Source organism: Mirounga leonina, unplaced genomic scaffold (assembly GCF_011800145.1).
Source record: "Mirounga leonina isolate KUSES-001 unplaced genomic scaffold, KU_Mleo_1.0 Mir_96, whole genome shotgun sequence".
NCBI classification, from domain to species: Eukaryota; Metazoa; Chordata; class Mammalia; order Carnivora; family Phocidae; genus Mirounga; species Mirounga leonina.
The window spans coordinates 2,624,141-2,649,364 of record NW_023270871.1 but is presented as its reverse complement, the minus strand read 5'-3'; the positions used below and the strand labels follow the sequence as shown (position 1 = coordinate 2,649,364).

Here is a 25,224-nt window from a genome sequence, read left to right as displayed (position 1 = left end):
AAACATATTAAGAATGTGTATATTAACTTTATGAAATACACCAAATTAGGCCACAGCCAAAAGCACAAAAACTGTAGCTAGTGCTTTGGCTCAATGGCTCTTCATCTTTCTTGTGTGTATGTCTCTGTCAGAGGCACCTTTGAGAACATGAGGAGAACTATAATTTCTATCCTCCTGCAAAATGTTAATGTCTGCACATACATTAAATTTTAAAAACTATTTTAGGGAGTTTATAAATACCCTAAAGCCTAGCTATGGACTTAAGAACTCTTCTTTAACAGAATTTCTTCATATAATAGATAAAGAAATTCAGGTGTCTGAATTAAAAAACAGAGAGTATCCTAACTGTAGCCACACTGTGAAATTTAAAAATAAATTTTTACTTACAGTCTCTATCTGCTTGTTGCATCCTTGTATCCTCTTCTTGTAGGTAGGTCTGGAGGTTTTTTAACACTTGTATTTTTAAATTTACTGAAGAGTTCTTATCAGATAAAATGTTATTATATAGATTTTTTACCTCTTGCTCAAACATTAGACTTGGATGCTGAATAAAGGCAAATCCTAAAGAGAGAAAAAAATATTTGACATATTCATATTAAAATTATATATAATACTTAATGAAAATGTTGATAAATTATGTAAAGAGCTCCTTATTTCAAAAATTAAAACTTAAAATGACTGGAAGAATATATATGCTAGTGGCCTTACCCAGAGAAGTATAAGAGCAGGTACTTCTTTCCCCATGAATTAAAAACAAGAAATTGCATTTCAAAGGAGAATTTCACACAAGAGGAAACCTTGAGGAGGGAGCAGGGCCTAGTGGCTAGGGGAGTGGATTAGGAGTCAGGTGTCTTGGGTTCTATTCCTGGTCCACCACTGACTTGTAGTGTGACCTTGGGTGAGTCACATAATCTCTCTGTGCCTCAATTCTCCATCTGTAAAATGGGGACAATAATATTTACCACCCACCTACCTCAAAGGGATGTTTTCAGGATTTAAGAGGTAAAGTCTGCAAACATTTTTTAGATCCCTAGCAGAAGGTACTACATTGGCATTATTAAAAAATAATATATATTTATCCAGTTGATGAAACAGAATAATTCTAGAATAAACTTGACTAACAATATCTTCCATTTATTTTTTATGGCATTATAATAAAGCCACAATGCTGAATCTTATAACCATAAGTTAATAAGTAGCAAAATAATACTATTCATGTTTATTTATACAAAATGCTTATTTATGTAAGATGAAGATCTTTAATGATATCAAGTATTACTGATGTCAAATAACAAACTAAACTCAAAGCATAGAGTGATCAGGTAACTAATCCAAGGTCACACAGTATAATAGAGCTATGGCCCAAGCAAGATGTCATTTATTAACTGGTCTAGAGGCACTATTTTCTACATAGTGCTAATTTTTCAAGTTAAAATTTGCACTATTTGTTCTCTGAATTAACACTGTAAGTTTTGCCACTTCACATAACTTATGTCCAGACTGAATATTAAAAGGTACACCTTTGGCTTGAAGGTAACACTATAACTCCCTAAAGTAAGTGATATCTGAATTTTTAGTAGATTTGCTATATGTAATTTTCTGAAAGGGATGAAGGAGTAAGATACTAAGATTTAAATTTATTTAAAGAAATCAGGAAATACTTAGTGAGGTTTGGGTAACTAAAAATTTATTACTCACTTTTGTTCAAAAGACTAATATAAACAATTGCTCATGCATATTAAATTGTAAAACTTGTTAATGCTACCAAAATAAAGTTTCTCTGATGAACAGAGAAGTTACGTGACTTGCACAAGGTCACCCAGAAAATCACTGGCTGAGCCAAGAATGGAACCCAGGTGTCTTAACCCCCAGTCCTATATTTTATATACCAAATCCTACTGTGAATAGAAACATATTTAAATAAAACAATAGTTTAGACTCACATTATTGCAAAATTTGTTCAACCTCTCAAACAACCAAAACTATAAAGAAATTTAGACTTAACTTACCTAGACCAATGATGGCTTTTGTTTGTACTTCTTCATCTGAATGTTTTGTAAAATACATCAATAGTTCAAGTACTTTATCCTTTATATTAACCTAAGGGGAAAAAACCACATTCAAGGGTATGAAGAAGAGTAACTTCGATCAGTTTTCAACTATAAAGGAAAAAACCTAAAAGCAAACAGTGAGAACTTCCACACATGAACTTTACTATAAATCACCAATTTATAAATCCATAGATTTTAGAACAGTGACATTCAAAATAAAAGTCTGTGACAAAGAAGTTTGTGTAAGAATACAAATTAACATCCTGTTCCTTCATTGAGAAAATTAAAAAAAAAAAAAGTCAGCTGCTTACCCAGTGTGCCTACAGTTACAGAGCTGATAGAACTTGTATAAGCTTCTTGTTATAAACCAGTAACAAACAGTTTGTAGATCAGAGGCTAATCTGAGGACCATGTTTTGGGTTGCACTGCTTCAGAATTCTCATTAAACCAGACTACTCTAATGCTGCTTTCATCCTGGGTCATTAGTAGTTTTCAGGTCACAGGGTCACACAGTCCTATTTTTTATAGCATACTAAGTAATTAATATTAGAATCTTTACCTTACTGTTGCCTTTAAAATCCTCTAGATCAAAATCAAAATGCCGACACAGTGCTCCAACAGTGAAAAGGGATCTGAGAAGTGCTGGTTTGTTTGTTAGAAGTGAGGTGTTATTTGGGTCTTCCTGGTGCTGACTTTTTAATTTTGAAATGGCACCTATTAAGATAAGTAATATTTATTTACAAGAAACCTTTTATCCTTGAATTATTATCTTTAAATAATTACTCCTAAGTTGTTATAATTAAATTTTACTAATGGTTCTAAGTATCACCCAAATCTAGAATTATGAGGGCATACCTTATAGCCTAAAAGAATTAATAGAAGAAAAAAAAGATATTTAAATTTTATTTTACATAGTGGGCAAAAAACTTACCAACATTTAATATGAGGTAAATTTCTGAAGGAATTACATTGAATTCTTAAGGAAATACAAAAGATACTAGAAAATACTGCTTCTGAGAATGGACCAGAGGACAATCACACCTCTCAAAATTCCCTCGATGCTGTCTTTATCAGATGTGTTTTTCTTTTTCTTTTAAAGATTTTATTTATTTATTTGATAGAGAGAGATACAATGAGAGAGGGAACACAAGCAGGGGGAGTGGGAAAGGGAGAAGCAGGCTTCCCGCCGAGCAGAGAGCCCGATGCGGGACTTGATTCCAGGACCCTGGGATCATGACTTGAACCAAAGGCAGATGCTTAATGACTGAGCCACCCAGGTGCCCAGATGTGTTTTTTATTAAAAAGGAGCTATATATACTACAGGATGTAGAAGGACAATTTTAAAGCCCAGGCATTGAACTTACCATAGTATCTATTGAAACAGGCCCACACAAATTTAAAATTTTGTGTCACTTTATTTACAACTGCCCCAAGACAGCTCACACAATGTTGCACTACCTAAAAGATACAGAAAATGTTACAGTTTAGACAAAAGTTAAAGACAAAGGTAAAAACATATGATTTAGTTAGCATTTTATACTAATCGATGCGAGATGGTAAAATGAATGCTTACAGTCATGCCATACTTGATGATAAGCTTCATTAGATCTTCTTCAATAGTGGCAAGGAAAGTTTCACTTGGATGCTCCATCAGTGGTACAACCAGCTCTAGGATTTTTGCAACATTGCAGATAACCATGAAATCATTTTGTGTCTACAATGATAAAATCAGTGCTTTATGAATATCAAAATCTAACAAGAAACATATATATCTTTATGTATTTGGGGGCTGAGGTATTACATATGTAAAGTTTCAGTTGAAAAAAAAAAAGACTATTAGAAAAGAGTTTTTTTAAGGTATGGAAGGAAGAACATCAGACAGTGTCAGGAACCTGGATTCTAGCTCTGCTAACTTACCATGTAACCTTTGGGTCACTTAATCACAAAACTACAGTTATTCTTTTTTTCCCCTAAAATGTAACACAGGCCAATTCTGAACAAAGGTGTTTAAATATTAACTGAGCATTTTACTAAGATTGATACTGTTTTTAAGATTAGTATTTTTCAAACTGGTGTACGTTAACCTAGTAGTTCTCAATTGGGGGGTGAGTTTGTCCCCACAGGATATTTGGCAGTATCTGGAGAAATTTTTGGTTGTCACATTAGAGGACTTGGGGGGGGGGGCTACTACTGGTATCCAGTGGATAGAGGCCAGGAATACTGTCAAGAATCCTACAATGCTCAGAATAGTTCTTGACAACAAAGAATAATCTGGCACTAAATGTCAATTCTGCTGAGGTTGAAAAGGCTTGTGTTAATGCTTTTTCTGATAGATGAAAATACAGAATCCCAGAACTAAGTATAAGACTTCTTTAAGATCTGAAATATTAAATTTCTAATTTTAAAAAAAGGTTAGAACATTGATTAAAAAGCAGTTTAAAAAAAAACAGGTAGAACATTAAAAAAAAAAAACAAAAACCCAAAAGGTTAGTAAAGAATTTACAATAAAGTCTCTTTCACAAAAAAAAAAGTTTCTTTCCACCCACTATCCTCCAGTCACCCAGTTCCCTTGTCCTAAGGCAACCAAAGTTACAAGTTATTTTTGTGAAGTAAGGCATTCAACATTTTTTACCTAGTCAAGTTATTACTCTTTAGTCTTAGCAACAGGTTACTGACACTCATTTTGGACTCTTTGAGCTTATTACCTCTCACTAAATAAAAATATTCCCACCTTACATTCATCCATCTTTTCAGCATACCCACAGGATTAAATAAAAACATAAGATGAATACTCTAACACAGAAATCCTGTCATTTCCTGCCCTCTCCCACTCCCACTTCCTTTAAACAATAGATGGATGAGTAAAGTGGTCTAGGGATGAAGAGTTTTTGTTAAGATAAATTCATCTGAGAATCATAGCTAAAATTTTACTTTGAAACTACCCTTAACATTTCTGGCCTAGAAAGTCAAGTACAAGAAATAACTTAAAATCGAGAAGAAAAATTTAAAGAAAGACAGAAATCGTGAAGGAAAAGAGAAGAATATAATACTAAGAAAAATACCTGAAATGACTATAACATAAGATGCTTCAATATTTAAAAAACTTAAGAGTAAAGAGTTTTCAAAATAGGAAAGAAAAGCTCCACAATTCAAAGGTTTTAAAATGGTCAAATGATATAAATAGTCAAATCACAGAGAATTAAGTACAACTGGTTAATATCATAAAAAAGATGCTCAACCTTCTTGGATATCAGGGAAGGGAAAATGAAGCAACAATGAACTATTCCTTTACACCTGACTGGCAAAGAATATAAAAATGACATAGACTGTCCTATACTGGTTTCCAAAGAGGCTATAAAACATGTCCACCAGCAATTTGGAAAAATCTATTAAAAAAACCAAAACCCAAAACCAAAACCAAAAGAACATTCCCTTAATCTAACAAGTCCATTCCTTAGGATCTATCCCAAAGAAAAAAAAAGCACCACTATTTAAAGGTATATGAATAGCAATGTTTATTAAGGAACTGTTTGTAGTGTCTATCAATAGGAAACAATGTAAAAACCTGCCAAAATGGGAAATGGTTAAATAAATCATAGGACATCCATCAGATGGATAATGTATACATATATATGTATGTATTAATATGATATGTATATAACATAACTTGATTTTAAAAAACTGGTCAACCGGTTATATATGGGTGTGTGTGCACAATTACAGAAGCAGGGATATAGTATGTAAGGATACTCCAGGTTGTTCATCCTGAGATGAAGAAGAATAAAGATGGAGGGAGGTAGGATACAGAAAACAAAAAAATTTAAATCTGTCTAGCATATAGGAGATGGCCTTATTTATATAAAACTTTGTGTGTATGTGTATAAAACTTTCCAACATTCATCCTTCCCTTTAGCATACCCATAGGATTAAATAAAAAATATATTTATAGATCCTTTTTAGTTCATGAGCATGACGGTAGAGTGTTCACACTGTTATGTGACATGTGCCTCCCTCAAACCTTGTTACAACCTCGGCACATTACCCGTCTGACATGATTAAAAAAATATCTATGCACATACATGTGTACACACACACACATAAAAATTATACAAAATGCTTTCAAAGTAATCTTGCTTCAAAGTAATATTGGTTCAAGCAAGGCCTATTCATGCAAGTTGTATTATAGACTAGTTCTTAGAAGCAAAACAGACATGGGGTTAAATTCTAGCTTTGGGACTGGTCAGCCGTATGACACTGGGCAAGTCATTTATATTCTCAAAGCTTTAGTTTCTTATCTGTAAAAATGAGATAGTAACGATACCTACTTCACAAGGTAAATGAGCTAATGCATGTAAAATTCTCCGTAGTACTTGGCACTGTGCTCAATAAATATTAGCTATTATTACTGGCATAGATTACATATTAATCAATTTGTTTCTGGATCTAATACAAGCCCTGAAGACAGAATTAGGATCCCAGAAGTATTATATGTTGTTTTTATATATTTATGTTCTGGTACTTTCCGCAGTTAAAATTTCTCAGGTTTTTCATCTAGAACTTGTTAATTTAGATCACCAAAAAATGAGACCTTAGCAGCAAAGCAAATCTAATAGAGAAAACAGTTAAAATTAGTTCCTTAGGAACACTGGGAACATAGTAAGTAAAAAAATTATTTACATTTTAAAGTTTTTAGACTACTTCAAAATTTAGTGTTTATAATAAGCCACTTAACTCACCATCCTGTCATATAAATTGTTGGACTATTTTACATTAGCAATGTTTTATTTGATTTTCACATTTAATCTTCGAAAAACAGAGTACATGCAACATTAACTTAAAACCACCACCTAACATCTCTGATTGACTAGATTTTCCATATTCAACATATTGATGTATTATAAAGTAAGTATGATATACTCATAAGAAAATATATTGAAATGACAAATGAAAAGCAAATTTAGAATCCCAAAGACAGTACATTTCTCAATGAGAGGAACTCTGCCTCATTCACCTTTGAGTAGCAGTAGTTACAACATTTAGTAAGCATTTACTGAGGGTTTGACCTGAGAAGCTTATGGAGGAAATGAAGCCTGAACTTCATTTATAATACATCAGAAAAAAATAAAATAAAAACAATATAATACATCAGAAAAATGATGTCTGTAGATAACTTGCCACAAATACTAGAACATATATTTGAGTACATGACACAGTTGATCAGTCAGTGAAGCTGTGGACGACACAATGTGAACTCTAAATTGAAAATACTTACTACATGGTAAGACAGAAAAGTAGGACAGCTCTATACTTACACTACATTTAGTGGTAAGGTATGGCTGCATAGTCATGGCATGTTTAACCATGAGCTGAGGTCTTATTTTGCTGAATAAGAACAAAGTGGTTATGCAAGCTACCAATCTTCCAGAATTCACACCTTTATTGTCAGAGTCTGGAAAAACAGAAATAAGATACTAAAATATGACAAGGCAGTGGAAATTATACAATTATTTAAATTACTCAGTATCACCCCCTGAATTGATTTAGTACATGCTTCAATAAAAGATTAGCATTTCTTATGATGCTAGACTTCCTACATTTTTTTCTTTTATTATACATATTACATATATTAAGTATAAAAGACAAAGAGGCTGTGCTATGGAAGGCAAATTTTACACTAAGGGGTGTAGGACTGAAGTTAAAAAGTGGAATGGAAGCTAAGTTTAGGGATGGGTTTTTGGGAATAAACATGGTGTTGCTTATATCTAAAAATGGATGGAAGTAAGTATGGGAGAGTTAGCAAAGGGGGACAAAAACAAATTAGCTGAGGTGATACTGTGTTTGAGGGTACTGGGAAAAAAAGATGCTACCATGGTAGAAGAATGTTAAAAGACTGCAGTGACAAATTAAGAAGCTGGACCAGTGCTACATCAGAAAGGTAAACAAACTACTGCTCCAGTGGGAGGAAAATGCTGCTAGTTAGGAGATACAGTGGTTCTTAGGAGGCAAATCAGTTTTTAGAAGAGATCAGCAATTTTTCAACACTGACAACAGTATCACCCTTAAAATCTAGGATAGGCAAAAATAGGGGAAACAGAACTAGGAGATAAAAAGAAAAAGAGGTACACATGGAAAATGAAAAAAAAAATTAAAGAAAAGAAACTGCGTAAAAAATATAAAGGATATCAACAATTTCCTTAGGTGCCATAATGGTACCTCTGTAAGGCTCCCAATTCTGGAGAATGACCAAGGCTGACTATTGTTTCTCATCAATGTACATTAGGATATGGGAAGTAATGTTAGTCTTGGGTGCTTTAAGCAATAGATTATCAATTATTACTTTTACAGTTTTATATGATTACTTATATTCTGATTAATAACCTCAAATTTGTGACTGGTAAATAACATAATAGATAATATAAAATATTAAGTATTTAAGGAATTTGTCAATTTAAAAAATATTAACCGTTTTATCTAGCTCAAGATTAAATACATTTTATATAACAATTATAAATGATATTAGGAATGTACTACAAATCTTTTAAAAACATTTTTATCATAGTTAAAACAATTTCATTTTGAGAGAAAATTTTATATCATTTAAGAGATATCAAACAGTTTTTGGATGAGTGCAACTAGCTAAATACATATTAGCACCTGGACTTTTATGTCTGTTCAACATAACATCTAAAATTATATGCTACTGAAAGATGTAGAAGAGATGAGGCCTATGCTTTTATTATACTTCTCTAAATAATCTTAGTCAACCTAAACAATATAATCTAGGATGCAACATCAAACAAAAAACCCCCTTCATTTAAAAGTGAAATAGTTAATTATTAGGCTAAGCAGAACCAGAAGCAAATTGAGAAATGTGCCCAAAGTATTTTAAAATATCTTACAAAATCAACTTAATGACCAATATATAAAATGTCTTACCAGCTAGAGATTCCTCATATTTAAGAATGTGCTCAACTAGGTTATCAACAAGTTGAGTACAAGCTTTCTTCACAGGTTTATATGAGGAATCCTCTTCAGACTTCAACAACTATATATGTATATATATAAAAAAAAAAAATCCCGGTATAATTATTCATTAGGCAATAATAATATAAATGCATTAAATGTGTCCATAAAAAGCTTTTCAGTTTGTCATTAACAATTAATATGGAAAATGCAAATAAATAAACAAAAAATATAGAGCAAATGTTTTAAAATATCTTATAAACCAGTAATTTATAAATACTTTCAAACAATGTTAGTATGAAGTATTTAAACTGCTGTGTGTAGGACCTGAGGTAGGATATGAGAGAAATGAGAAAGGTGACCTTCCTTAATGCTCAGTGCTAGCTGGATTATTTTAAAGAATTAGAATTCCATTCTTCATTATTTCAAGTCCTTTGATAGCTCAAAAAAGTATGAGTTAATTACATTTTTTTTTATATAATTGTAACTTCATCTGAATTGCACCTTCAATTTTATAATTATAAAACATAAGGCTAGATTTCTTTTCTGTATTATCCTTTGCCAACTTATTAATAAACAATGTAAGAAAAGTGTTAGGAATGATGAGATGAGGAGAAAAGATCAGTCTAACTATAGCCAAAAAATAAAACAAGTTCAAACTTTTATAATCATAGGTCAATTGTAAAGTCATCTACGGTGTATTTGTTTTGTTAATATAGACTAGCTAATACAACTCTGGAGATATTAAAGAAGTTGAAATGTGTATTTGATTTTCATGAAGAGTTCCCGTGCTGTCCAATATAACTTGCTGCAGTGATGGAAATGTTCTTTATCTGTGCTGTCCAGTATGGTTGCCACAAGACATATGCAGCTACTAAACACGTGAAATGTTGGTAGTATGACTGAAGAATTAAAATCAAATAAAAACAAAAATTCAAATTAAGTTAAAAAAACACATGTGGCTAGTATTGGATAGCTCAAGTTTAAACTTTCACTACAAGATGCACAAATGATTAAAACAATTGACAGCAATCAGTATAACATAACACATATGTTGCCCCCATCCTCTTCAATTTAAATAAATCAAAAAAGAAAATTCCAATTTTCAGTTTCAACTCTGTACAGCAAATTCTACTTGTCCTACTCCATAACTCAATTCCTTAAGCAGCTACTAAAATCACATGCTAGCCTTTTCCAGGCAGGAGCAGAAAACGATCCCCTCTTCCTTATTTTTTCTTTCCCCTCTCCAAGAGATCAAATATACATAAAAGTATAAATCCTAGATTTTGGTTCATGACACACCATTAATACTGCTATGTGCTCTTTTGTTTACTTATAAAAATATTGTACTATGAACCCAACTCAAGAACAAGAATATTTCCATGGACTTTTATTTTCCCAATGTGTTCCTTCCCTTATTCCATCTTCCTGTATCACTTCAAGGTAACCACTATCAGGAATTTTAGAATTTCCTTGCTTAAAAAAATTTGTAAGCTGTATACTGTTTATACTTTTGCCTGATTTTCAACTTTCTAAAAGGTATCATGCTAGATGCAGTTTTCTGGGACCTGCCTTGTTCACTCAACATTATGTCCCTAACTGTAATCCAGGTTGTTGCAAATGACTGTATTTTATTCATTTTAACTGATAAGCAACAGGCTACTGTGTGTCCATACTGCAATTAATTTAGCTATTCTGAAGACAGGTTAATTACACTTTTTAGTGGCATAATGAGCATTCTTTTAGTTGTCTCCTGGCACACATATGCAAGATTTTCTTGGGTATATACTTGAAGTGGAATTGTTAGGTCACAGGTTATATAACTGTTCAATTTTATGCTGTATTTTTTCAAATTGGTTGTAGTATTAATAGTTTAAGAGATACTGTTTAATCCATCTCTTTTCCATTATTTGTTATCATCTGACTTCTCAATTTCTGCCAATCGAATGTAAAACGTAGTCTTGATTTGTATTTTCCATATTATTAATGAAGTTGAACACTGTATAGGCCATATGTGCTATTTCTCATATGAAATGCCTATTCATGACTTTTACTTATTTTCCTACTGGGACTCTTGCCTTACATTAGTTTATAGAAGAGGAGTTCACATATTCTTAATAATGATCCTTTTTTCCATGTTTCATGTGTGTCAAGTATCGTTTCCCAGTTTGTGACTTGTGTTTTTGCTTTAAGATGTCTTTTGATTCAGAAATGTATTCCCTTTCAACACAGTGAAATTTATCAATCTTTTAAGGTTAATGGTTTTGGAACTGAAGAAATCTTTCCTTACAGAAAGGTCAAAAATATATTCACATATATTATCTTCTAAAGGTTTTAAAGATTTTCTTTAATCTATATGGAGGTGATTACTGAGTGAAGTAGGAATCAATTTTTTTTTTTAAGATTTCTTTGAGAGAGAGAGTGCGCACGCACGCGGGTGCGGGGGTAGGTAGGGGGAAGGGCAGAGGGAGAGGAAGAAAGAATCTCAAGCAGGATCCCCACTGAGCACGGAGCCTGACATGGGGCTCGATCTCATGACCCTGAGATCATGACCCGAGCAGAAACCAAGAGTTGGACACCTAGCCAACTGAGCCACCAAGGGGCTCCAGAAGTAGGAATCAATTCTTAAAAACAAAAACAAAATACCTTATGGATAGCCAATTGTTCCAACCCCATTTACTGAGAGCTCCATTCTTTCCCCATTAACTGCAGTGCCACTTCTATTTTTTAAGTATATCCTAAATACGTGGAGGCTTATTTTTGGGCTCTCCATCTTGTTCTATTGGTATATTTAGTACCACACTACCTTAACTACTGCATCTTTAAAAATAAGTCCTTAGAAATGACAATTATTTTTAGTTCTCTGCTTTTCCACATATATTTTACAATCACCTCAACATATCTGAGGACTATTTTTTTCTTTTATTTATTTTTTTTAAAGCAGGCTCCACACCCAGCATGAAGCTTGAACTCACAACCCTGAGATAAAAAGTAGCATGCTCTACCGATTGAGCCAGCCAGGTGTCCCTTGACGACTATTTTTTATTTTGATGAGATCTCTAAACATATTCCCATTTTGCATGATTTTCATTTTAGGTTTATAGTTATTTTCTGTCAGATTTTATTCCTAGTTTATTAGAAGTTATCATTCAAAGTTATTACATTTTATCAAAAATTTTTCCTGTGTTCCCTGGAATGATTACTTATTTCTTCTTCTTTAGTGTTAAATCATACATACACACTGATGTTAAGCCAGCCGTATGCTTATATATGCATAAGTGCATGTATATACGTATACATATGTATACATACACACACATCTGTATCCATCTTATTTTTGATGTATTTCAAAGTAAATTGTAAACGGTATACTCTTTTTTTCCCTTTGAGATAAAATTTACACAAAATGAAATGTACAAATCTTTAGTGTTCATTTCCTCAGTTTCATTAAGTGCATTCGCCATTAGAACTCAAACTCCTATCAAAATACAGAACAGTGATCTACATCTTTAGCTTATATCAGAATCATCTGGAGAGACTATAAAATACAGAATGGTGGGCCCACCCTGAGAGTTACTGGGTAACTGAGTAAATATCACTCAAGGACTTAATTTTTTCACCTGGGAAAGAGGTTAGACTTTTAGAACCACTGATAGAGACTTTTACCATCATCCTTGAAAAGTTCCCTCATGTTACTTCCCAATCAATCCCTGACCCCCTGCAATCACTCTTCTGAGTTTTTCCAATACAGATTAATTTTGACTCTCCTAGAACTTCCTATAAATGGAATCAGAACATGTATTCTTCCGTGTGAGGCTTCCTTCACTCTGCATAATGTTTTTTATTATTCACCTAAGTTGTATTATCAACAGTTTGTTCCTTTATGATGTGGAATACTATGAAACTGTGTGGATATATCAGTATTTTTACTCATTCACTGGTTGATGGACAGTATTTGATTATAAACAAAACCAAATTGCTCCTTCAACACTTTAGAAATCTCCTCAGCTTAAATATCCAATTTCATGCTTGAAGTTCTACCTTTCACAAAACACTAGAACAAGGACACAATTCAGTCAAGTTCTCTGCCACTTTATAACAAAGACAGCTCTGTTGTCCAATAGCATGTTTCTCATTTCCGTCTGAGACCCATCAGAATGGCCTTTACTGTCAGTACTTCTACCAACATTCTGTACATGATTATATGTATTCTCTAAGAAGACAAAAGCTTTCTCTACAGCTTCTTTTCTCTCTGAGCCCTCACCAGAATTGCCTTTCAATGTCTCTTGAAATATCAGCTTTTTCTAGTATGCACATCAAAACTCTTCTAATCTCTACATATTCTCCAGTTCCAAAGCCACTTCCACATTATTTGTTTTCAGCCGCATCTTACTTTTTGGTACCAATTTCTGTCTTAGCTTGGGCTGCTATAACATATACTATAGACTAGGTGGCTTAAACAGAAATTTATTTCTCATAGCTCTGGAACTTAGGAAATCTAAGACCAAGGTGCCAGCATCATCTGGTGAAGATCCTTTTCCTAGCTTGCAGATGACAGTCTTCTTGTATACTTATATGGCAGAGAGCAGAGAGAGATCATCTCTCTTGTGTCTCTTCTTAGAAGGGCATTAATCTGATTCACAAGGGCTCCACCCTCGTGATCTAATCATCTTCCAAAGGCCCCACCTTTGTATCACACTAGGGATTAGGCTTCAACATACGAATTTTGGAGACACACAAACATTCTGTCCACAGCATTCTCTGAGGAATCCTCCTGAGGAAGGAGTCCCATACTCTATGGAAAATATACTGTTAATTTTTTCCCTAACCTTCCCCAAAGGGACCTATGGTCTTTCATCAGGTTAACTGTACATTGGAGAAAAGGAAATGATCAGACCTTTTAGGGATTATTAGATGCTGGTTCTGAACTGGCACTAATTCCAGGAGACCCTAAAGGTTCCTTTAGGGTAGAGGTGGAGTTTGGAGGTCTTGTGGTCAATGGAGATATAACTCTGGTCTGTTTCACATTGAGTCCAGTGGGTCCCCAAACACATCCTGTGATTATTTCTCAGTACCAAAATGAAAAATTGGAATAGATATACGCAGCAGCTGACAGAATCCCCACATTGGTTCTTTGATCCATGCAGTGAGGGCTATTATGGTGGGAAAGGCCAAGTGGAAGGCATTCTCACGAGGAATGTTTTTACCCAGGAAAATAGTATATTGAAAGCAATACTACATTACTGGAGGGGCTGTCAAGATTAGTACTATCATCAAAGACTTGAAGGATGCAGAGATGGTAATTCACACCACCTTCTCATTCAACTCACTTAACTGGCCTGTGCGGTAGACAGGCAGCATTTTGTTCTTACTGGAACAGACACTCTGGATACAGACTTGCCTTCCCTGCATGCAGTGCTTCTGCCAAAACTACTACCTGTAGATTTATAGAATGCCTTATTTACTGTCATGGTATTCTACAGAGAATTACTTTTGACCAATGAAGCAAGTGGCTTGACAGAACATGGAATAGACTTTTGAAGAGTTACATATAGCACCAGATACATGGCAATATCTTGCATGGCTGGGGCAAGATTCTCCAGAATGCTCTATATGCTCTGAATCAGCATCCAATATTTGGAGCTGTTTAGCCCACAACCAGGATTCACAGACCAGAAATCTGCAAGGGGTGGAAATGGGAGTAGCATCACTCACTATTACCTCTAGTGACCCGCTAGCAAAATTTTTGCTTCTGGCAACTTTATGCTTTGCTGACCTAGAGGTTTTAGTTCCAGAAGGAGCTTCCACCAGGAGACACAACAATGACCCCACTGAATTGGAAATTAAGATTACCAACCAACTACTTTGGGCTCCTCATGCCTCTGAATCAACAGGCAAGAAAGGGATTAGGGTACTGGCTGGAGTGACTGACTAGACTACTACTCTATAATGGAAGCAAGGAAGAGTATGTCTGGAATATAGGAGATCCCTCAGGGCAAGTCTTAGTATTACCATCTCCTGTGATTAAGGTCAATGGAAGACTATACCAACCCAACCCAGGCAGGACTACTAGTGGTACAGACCGTTCAGGAATGAAGTCATGGGTCACCCCACTATGAACCAAGACCAGGTGAGGTCCTTGTTGAAGGGAAAGGGAATAGACAGTGGGCAGAAGAATGCAGCCATGAACACATTACAAGGTATAGGAACAAAAACTTTAACTGTCATGAGCATTTCCTACTTAATTTTTTCCTCTTATTCCCTTACCATAGAACATAAGAGGTACTGACTTCCTATCATAGTATATTTAAGTCATGGGATATCAAGGAGAAGAGTAAATATCACTCAAGGACTTAATTTTTTCACCTGGGGAAGAGGTTAGTGCATTTTCGGTTGTATGCAGGATAGCTGTATCATGTTAGGTGTAACTATGACCTTGTTACTGTTTTTTGGACATGAAGTATGGTTAAAGAGATGTATATAGGTGCCAAGTTGACAAAGTGGATTTGTGATGGTTAATTTTATGTGTCAGCTTGACTGGGCCATGGAATGCCCAGTTATTTGGCTAAATATTACTTCTGGATATTGGTGAGGATGTTTCTAGATGAAATTCACATTTGAATTGGTGGACGCAGTAAAGCAGACCATCCTCTCTAATTTGGGTGGGTATCACACAAGCCATTGAGGGCCTGAACAGAACAAAAGGTGGAGGAAGGAAGAAACTGACTATTCTCTGTCTGAGTTGGGACATCAGTTTTCTCTTGCACTCCAACTGGGATTTATACCATTGGCTACCCTGGTTCAGGCCTTCAGACACAGACTGAACTACACCAGTAGCTTTTCTGGACTTCTAGCTTGCAGACAGCAGATTTTGGGATTTAAGAGCCTCCACAATTGCATGAGCCAATTCCTTATAATAAAACCTTTTCTCTCTCCTCTCAGTATCTTGTTAGTTCTGCTTCTCTGGAGAACCTTAGTACATGACCCTTCCATGTCAATCCCTGGCCCTCTGCAACCACTCTTCTGAATTTTTCCAATACAGACTAGTTTTTGCCTCTCCTAGAACTTTATATAAATGGAATCAGAATATGTACTCTTCTGTGTAAGTCTTCTTCACTCTGTGTAATGTTATTATTATTCACCTAAGTTGCTGTATGTTTCAGTAGTCTCTTCCTTTAAGATGTAGGGTACTATTAAATTACATGAATATATCAATTTTCCTATTCATTCAATGGTTGATAGAGTATTTGACTAAACTTTAAGGACATCTTGTTTTAGATTACAAAGGCCAGGAACACATGAAATATAGGTTATTCAAGTTTTTTCAACTACCTGTATTTTCTGTTTTAAAGATTTTATTCATTTATTTGAGAGAGAGAGAGAGAGAGAGAGAGAGCAGGCGCGCTTGAGAGAGAGCACATGTCGGGGAGGAGAGGGGCACAGGGAGAGAGAGTAGCAGACTCCCACCTGAACAGGGAGCCCGACATACATGGGGCTTGATCCCAGGACTCCGGGATCATGACCTGAACCCAAGGCAGATGCTTAACCCACTGAATCACCCAAGCGCCCCACCTGTATTTTCTTATAAATTAAAAAAGGACCATGGTCTTGGTTCGTAAGCAATGAAAATGAGTGGCACTAGAAAATCAATTCAATTTTTGTGTACCTGTCATAGGGATATGATAGTGGTTTAAATTAGACTACTTTATAGAAATAAAAAAATACAAGGACTTTCATGATAGAAATTTTTCTTTCACATGCTACTGAAAAATGGCAAAAAAAAGCTATGAATTCATTAAAGGTTATGAAGGCAATGAATCTGCATACATTTAAAGTGTGTATGTATATATAACATATTAACAAAATTATTCAGTTGGTGGACAGTTTGGTGCATGCCTGATTTTGAAGCTATAGTACTCTAAGTTTCCCTAAAAAAACAAAGAAACCACATTCCATGAGTTGAGAATCACTGATCCATAAACTCACTCAACATACAAATAATAAAAATGAGAAATAGTGGAAACTGAATGGAGTGGAATGTGTATATGAGCTCATGTGGAAATAGTTGAAGTGTGTTAATTATTTTTTTTTTAAGATTTTATTTATTTATTTGACAGAGAGAGAGGGGGAACACAAGCAGGAGAGCAAGAGAGGGAGAAGCAGGCTCCTCACTGAGCAGGAAGCCCGATGTGGGGCTCAATCCCAGGACCCTGGGATCATGATCCAAGGGGAAGGCAGACACTTAACCAACTGAGCCACCCAGGTGCCCGAAGTGTGCTAATTATTCTTTAAAAAAATATATATATATAATTCTTTAATTATATATTAAAAAAATATATATATATATATTTTAAACTCTACCCCCAGTGTGGGCTCAAACTCACAACCCCAAGATCAAGAGCTGTATGCTCTACCAACTGAGCCAGCCAGGCGTACCCATGTGCACTAATTATTCTTAACTCAAGAATTTCCAATGATTCTAGTAGTCCATTCTCTATATCCTTCCTAGCCTCTCTTAAAAGTTATGCATACATGTTGTTATAACTGCTATAACTGTTACATGCATCTATAATAAATATTTTTAAGCTTTATTTCTTTCATTAAACTAAATTCTGCTAGTCTAGTGACTGTATCACAAAGTCACAGTGTAACTGATAAACTGTTGTCAGAAACTAAAGTAAAATTAGACAATAGGGAGAAAGGACTGAATGAACAACTAGCTAAAGAGGACTAGAAAGTAAAGATATAAAGAACACAGAACTTACTGCTAAGAGATTATAAATCTAGTCATCTCCTTTCTGCTTCTAACTTGCCAATAATACATATGGATATTATCTTAGATCCTTTTTTGGAATACTAAATAATGACATTTCTGATAGTGACAATTAATTCGTACTCACTTATTGTAATTATCAGATGAAACATGTGGTTGTAGAGTCCTTTAGAAATTATTATGTCCCATCTGGAATGGCTGACACAAATATAACTAAGATGGTCACAATGCTTTGTAATATACAGCTAATTATTTGACTTAGGAGGGAAATGATATCAAATATATTATGTAAAATTATGAAATAAAAGATGATATATGGAAGATGATTTAGGAAGAGAACCTAAGATATTATAGACTGAAGAACATAAGCAAATACCATGAAGATGTTTAAAAAAGGCATCTTAAAAATTTTTTTAAAAGCAACCTATTACTGCACACCATCAGATGGCTAAAGTTAAAATGAATGACAAAGGGAGGTGGGAGGGATGGGGTGGCTGGGTGATAGACATTCGGAAGGGTATGTGCTATGGTGAGCGCTGTGAATTGTGCAAGACTGTTGAATCACAGACCTGTACCTCTGAAACAAAGAATGCAATATATGTTAAGAAAAAAAAAAAAAGAAGGTAGCAGGAGGGGAAGAATGAAGGGGGGGAAATCGGAGGGGTAGACGAACCATGAGAGACTATGGACTCTCAGAAACAAACTGAGGGTTTTAGAGAGGAGGGGGGTGAGAGGATGGGTTAGCCTGGTGATGGGTATTAAAGAGGGCACGTTCTGCATGGAGCACTGGGTGTTATGCACAAACAATGAATCATGGAACACTACATCAAAAACTAATGATGTAATGTGTGGTGATTAACATAACAATAAAAAATTAAAAAAAAAAAAGAATGACAAAACCAAGTATTGGTGAGAATGTATAACACTGGAACATTGCTGGTAGAAATACAAAATGGTTCAGCGATTTTGGAAAGAGTCTGGCAGTTTCTTACTCACATGACCCAGCAATCACACTCATACAAATCTACCCAAGAAAAATAAAAACACACATCCACACAAAAACTTGCACACGAATATTCATGGCAGCATTATTCAGAAAAGTCTAAACTGGAAACAGAAATCCATAAATTTGTGAGTTCATAAAGAAATTACCATACATCTGTACTACTGATAATAGTCAACAGTAAGAATGAATAAAATATTAGTATACCAGCAACATTTTGCTAATTAAAAGAAGTCAAACACAAAAAAACTACATGTTGTATGTATGATTCCACTGATATGAAATTCTACAAAAGGCATAACTGTAGTGACAAAAAGTAGACAGGTGGTTTCCCAGGGCCAAGGGAAGAGGACCAACTACAAAGAGTCACAAAGAAGCTTTGAAGGGTGATATTCCGTATCTTGATTGTGCCTCAAGAAAATAATTTTAATGACTGTTAAAAATATCATTAAACATACAGAAATAAACAGAAATAAATGGACTTAACTAGACAATAGATTGTTGATATAATCAAACAGAAAAAATTTATTTCAAGAAGGGCTTTTAATGGGGTGCCTGGGCGGCTCAGTAAGTTGAGCATACGACTCTTGATTTTGGTGCAGGTCATGATCTCAGGGTTGTGAGATGGAGCCCGCTTAAGATTCTCTCTCTCCCTCTCCCTCTGGCCCTCCACCCCCTTCAAAAAAAAAAAGAAGACAGACTTTTAATAATATATCTTTAGTAAGCTATAGATAAAAAGAAACGCAAAGCAATCTTAAAAACTGTATCCAATAATGTTATTGTTAATATAGTAGGGCAAAGCAAGTAAGAAATTATGTTCCTTTCCTTGGGAACCAAGATTTTTAGCCTAAAGGAAAGAATAAAACCAAAGAAATAGACTTTCATAATAAAAAATTTGAATAAAACAATCAATATAAATCTTGATTTATTTTTGCCTTTCTAAAAAATACACATTTTTTAGCTCTACCCTCTGGAAAAGGCCCAAAGCTATGATAACCCATTAGCAAAGAACATCTGCAGCATCCAAATCCAAATTAGGGCTCTTTGGAAAAATGGCTGATTTCAGGTTTGGGGCAGAAAATGTGCAAGTTGAGTCTAGGACATCTTGTAGAGGCAAAAAGTGATTGGGTTACAAAAGAGTAATAAGGTTGTATCAAAAGGATACAAGACCAACCTGAAAGGGCTACCACTGGGCAAAGATGGGACAATCTGAACTTCAAAAAGACTTATGATTACAACGTTTTAAATATAAAGACAGGGCAGCTGGGTGGCTCAGTTGGTTAAACGTCTGACTTGATTTCGGTTCAGGTCATGATCTCATGGCTGTGAGATCGAGCCCTGCAAAAGGCTGGCGCTGGGCATGGAGCCTGGTAAAGATTCTCTCTCCCTCTCCTTCTGCCCTTCCCCCTCCTAAATAAAATAAAATATAAAGACATACAAATCTGTTCATTTACACTGATATTAAAAAAATGAACAAACTCATTATAATAGGTACACCAGGTTGACAACATCTAAACTGAAAGATCACTGAAAGTAGGATAAACAAACATGTGCCTCCTGATGTGATGCAGTAATATTCAGCATCATCTATGAAGTATCTTGTCTCCTACTCCCAAAACTGAACTTCAATGTTATTAAGGCTCTAGATCTGAGAGTCTACAGAAAAAAAATAAATAAATAAAATAAAAATGGTGAATAGAGGAACAACTTAAATGACACCAGAAGGAAAACATCTATGAAATCTAGAATGTGGGACATTCTATAGGAAAACATAGAAGTGGCATGAAAAAAAAGAGGGGTGAGGGGCCGACTATCATAGATTAAGAGAAGAGACTTAAGAGCCATATCAACCAAAGCAACTGCAAACCAAATATACAAATACATTTTTGAGACAATCAGGGAAATACGAACATTGAATAAGTAATTAGATATTAGGGAATAACTTATTAATGTTTATTTTGATATAGATGATAATGATATTCTGGTTACTTTTTAAAATTTCTGTTAAAGATAGACATTAAAATGTTTATGGTGAAATGATATAAAGTATGGGGTTTGCTTTAGAAGTATTATAACCAAGAAAAAATAATTTAAAAAAATATAGGGGCAGGATTAGAGATAAAATAAGATTGGGAAAATGCTGATAATTTTTGAAGCTGGGTGATGGGTACTTCTATCTATTTAAAAATTTCTGAAATAAAAAATTCATAGGAAGATAAACATTTCCATAATGAGATTTTTAAAGAATAACAATTATGGTTTAATTCTGTACTATTATAGGAAATTCTACACATTTTTATAACATGTCAAATAATGTAAATATGTATTTAATGCAATCTGTAAATCTGTAGATTTCATGTCTAACATTTAAATTAGATAAGAAAAAAATAATTATCTGGAAGGCAGAGAAGATAGAATTTCAATTACTGATTTAGAAAACTTACTTATAACAGGCAATTGAATAATTGATTAAATAGGGATATTAACCAACACATTCAGACTAATATACTGAAATAATAATAATAATAAATGTTCTCCCTCAAAAGACAAATTCTTAAAAAATAACTGAAAAGTTTCTTTTAAATCATAAAGCTTACAAAGAACTGACCTTCTATTAAATTTCATGTTATTTGTTATCAGGAGTCAAAATAACACTCACGTTTTGAAGGAGTTGCTCAAACCAGTCATATCCAGTATCTCTGCATGCTGCAACCTAAGCGGGAAAATATGGTGAAACTATCAAAATTAGAAATTTATTTAAAATCTGAAAAACAAAACAAAAACCAAACCTTTGCTATGTTTTAGCCTGAGGTATATAAATGTCTCAATGCTCTCATTTAAAAAAGTATTTTTAAAGTAAACTGTTCTTTTAGTAAACCAATAATTTACTAATGCTAAACAATTTTATTTTAAAAACACTTTAGAAGATATTCAAGAAATTAATGTATTGAAATTAAATAAGGTATTACAGGAAAGGTGGATGGGAGGATGGGTGAAATAGGTGAGGGGGATTCAGGAGTGCATCTGTTGTGATGAACACTGGGTGATGTATGGAAGTGTTGAATCACTATATTGTATACTGGAAACTTATTACACTGTATGTTAACTAACTAGAATTAAATAAAAACTTAAAAAATATATGATATTACATTTTGAATTATAACTTCAATTAGAAAAATCTGTAAGGTTTAAAACAACACAAATAGAAATGTTTGCTTATTATTTTCCTTCTAGGTAGCAGATTTAAAGACATGAGTGAAACAGAGATGAACTTGTAAAAAACTTATGTTCAAAACATAAAAAGTATTCTGGGTCAAAAAAGTTTATAGGTTATGTATATAATTAAACATAATGAAACTAATCTTAACTCATGTTTTCTGAAAAAGTACTATCTCATTTGAGGTTGCTATCCCTAAGCTACTGTTACCTATTCATCCACTTCTCCTCCCCCTCTCAGTTTTCAGTCAGTGGAGGAATACGGAAAATTTCAGTATCAGTGCTTATAAGTAAGTAAACGAATGCCAAGAAGTGGTTATGTAGAAATACCAATCTCGTCTTCTTTGCAGCCCTTGAGTATCTCCAGAAATGTAAAGTAAGGGAAGTACAGTTGACCCTGAACAATGCAGGGTTTAAGGATGCTGACCCCTTGCACAGTTGAAAATCTGTGTATAACTTTAATTTCCCTAAAACTTAACTTTTAATAGTCTACTGCTGACCCGAAGCCTTACCAATAACAAAAACAGTTGATTAACACATATGTTGTATAATATATGTATTATATACTATACTCTTACAGTAATGGAGTAAGCTAGAGGAGAGAAAACAGTAGTAAAAAAAATCGTAAGGAAGAGAAAACTGTATTTGCTGAAATAAATCCGTGTATAAGTGGACCTGTGCAGCTGAAGGGTCAACTGTAGTATTAAATGTCAAGATTAAGCAAATATCTCATCATTGTCTCTCTCTTTGTATGAGGGGGTAGGCCTAAACTAGGTCTGCACCCACAGGGACCACACCTTTGTTTGAGTCCTTACCACATCAGTGATGTTTAAAATTTTCCTTGTCATTGCTTCTTTGTCATTGTGTGGAGTTGGAGTAAACCAGAGTTTTTGGAATGTTTCATTTACTAATTTCTAGAAGAAAGAAAATTTCAAACTACACAACTACAACAAACATGGCAAAATTCTCAATCCCAAATTCTCATTAAAACCCAAAACAAAGTTGGGGCACCCGACTGGTTCAGTCACTAGAGCATGCAACTCTTGATCTCTGGGTCATGAGTTCAAGCCCCATGGTGGGCAAAGATTAAAAAAAAAAGTCCCAAACAAAGCTATAAATAACTAATCAAAACATAAACTACCATGAATTTTTGGCATGAATTTCTCAGTTTTTAAAAACAATCATCAATTTCTTAAATTTATAATCTTCTTCAATTGGTAAGAATTTTATTTTTTTATTTTTTATTTTTTATTTTTTTAAAGATTTTATTTATTTATTTGAGACAGAATGAGAGAGAGAGCACATGAGAGGGGGGAGGGTCAGAGGGAGAAGCAGGCTCCCCGCCGAGCAGGGAGCCCAATGCGGGACTCGATCCAGGGACTCCAGGATCATGACCTGAGCCGAAGGCAGTCGCTCAACCAACTGAGCCACCCAGGCGCCCAATTGGTAAGAATTTTAAACAGGTGATACTATGCCTAGCCTAGGAAAGCTGCATAGCACACCCTCAAATGTTTTTGATCAAACTAAAAAATATTTTTACTACTTTTGGGGAGAAGTTGCTAAAAACAAACACAAAAGCAAATATAGGGACAATCATATACACATAAATTCTTTAATGAACAAGATCAAACTTTCAAAGAAGTATTTATTAACTTAGAAAACCAAATACATACCACTTGAAAATTAATTTGATAATAAACTTCCTGCATATAATGTAATCACTACAATGACATTAAATATTATAATTCAATTAGTTGAGAGATCAGATTTTATTTATGTAAGATCTAGAAATAAAAATGTAAGAAAGTATGGGTTTTTTGAATTTATAATCTAAAAATGTTGACTCACTTGTAAAGGTTTTATAAGTCATATTTTACATATATACCAACAAAATTTAGATACAATAAACATTAAATTATTTAAAACACTAATGAAAAAGGAATTTTAAAGTAGTCACCATTTCATCTTACCTTAATGCCCTCTTCATCATTGACTCTGCGAATCATTTTTACACACATTTCTGTAATTTTTGGAAATGTTGGTTGTTCAATACAGATGTCTCTCAGAATCTTTATTACCCTTTTCCTGACACTGATACCAGTATCCTAAGAACAGAAAAGTATTTTTAAGTATCAGAATAATCAAGCTGCTCAGATGTATGAAATGTGATAAAATGAAATTAGAAAATAAATACCATCAAGCAGTCTATTGACTATTAACATGATAAAGATGGTCTATATATTTCTTCTTTCTGCTTTCTTATTATTGTTACTACAAATATGAATTATATTGTTTTACTTTTAAAATATGATATCCAAGACATGCAAAAATATTAAACAGCACTGAACACGAGACTAGGACATAAGCTCACCAAAATTAAATGGGATAACAAATATGAAGCTTTTAGAATAGTGGCACTTAAACAGCATATGAGATATTTTTTTTTTTTTTAAGATTTTATTTATTTATTTGACAGAGAGAGACACAGAGAGAGAGGGAACACAAGCAGGGAGAGTGGGAGAGGGAGAAGCAGGCTTCCCGCCGAGCAGGGAGCCCGATGCAGGGCTCGATCCCAGGACTCTGGGATCATGACCTGAGCCGAAGGCAGATGCTTAACGACTGAGACACCCAGGCACCCTGCATATGAAGTATTTTTAACAAAAGTGTTAAATCTAAATCTAATCGAACCATTGTCCCAATCATCTTATAGTTAATAAGAAATACAAGAAACAAAAGAACAAATTAAAACCGTGAGGAAATAACAAGACTGACTCTGGCCTGTTTAAATGAGTCAATGTCATGGGGGAAGTGTATAAAAAAGAGAATACTCTAAATTTTATTTTATTTATTTTTTAAAGATTTTATTTATTGACAGAGACAGTGAGAGCAGGAACACAAACAGGGGGAGTGGGAGAGGGAGAAGCAGGCTTCCCACTGAGCAGGGAGCCCGATGTGGGACTCAATCCCAGGACTCTGGGATCATGACCTGAGCCGAAGGCAGACGCTTAACAACTGAGCCACCCAGGCGCCCAATACTCTAAATTTGAAAACATGATCATCAAATGCAAAGTATGATCTTTGACTGGATTCTCTTTAAAAAAAAAAAAAAAAAGAGAAAATAAATTTTTTCCACCAATTTTTGGGACAGTTGGAGAATTTGAATATAAACTGGTGATTAGATGTATTTAGAGACTGTTAATTTGGTTGGGTGAGATAAT

The 25,224-nt window shown here is 34.2% G+C and overlaps 1 protein-coding gene and 1 non-coding gene across 5 annotated transcripts in view; one reads left to right on the top strand and one right to left on the bottom strand.

Moving 5' to 3' along the window:
* The window catches only part of LOC118006364 (nipped-B-like protein), a 206,038-nt gene that overhangs the window by 14,112 nt on the left and 166,702 nt on the right, over positions 1–25,224 (bottom strand). For all 4 annotated transcript variants that reach the window (XM_034998990.1, XM_034998989.1, XM_034998991.1 and 1 more), the window contains 10 exons: positions 23,977–24,111; positions 22,822–22,920; positions 21,450–21,503; positions 8,988–9,096; positions 7,364–7,500; positions 3,625–3,765; positions 3,416–3,509; positions 2,611–2,765; positions 2,010–2,100; positions 388–561 (listed from right to left, as the gene is read on the bottom strand). In XM_034998990.1, coding sequence (XP_034854881.1) covers positions 388–561; positions 2,010–2,100; positions 2,611–2,765; positions 3,416–3,509; positions 3,625–3,765; positions 7,364–7,500; positions 8,988–9,096; positions 21,450–21,503; positions 22,822–22,920; positions 23,977–24,111 — 1,189 coding nt within the window. The remainder of the gene's footprint in view (positions 1–387; positions 562–2,009; positions 2,101–2,610; positions 2,766–3,415; positions 3,510–3,624; positions 3,766–7,363; positions 7,501–8,987; positions 9,097–21,449; positions 21,504–22,821; positions 22,921–23,976; positions 24,112–25,224) is intronic.
* On the top strand, positions 6,001–6,103 carry LOC118006456. Its single transcript, XR_004678083.1, has one exon. It is a non-coding gene; the product is annotated as a small nucleolar RNA U13 (small nucleolar RNA).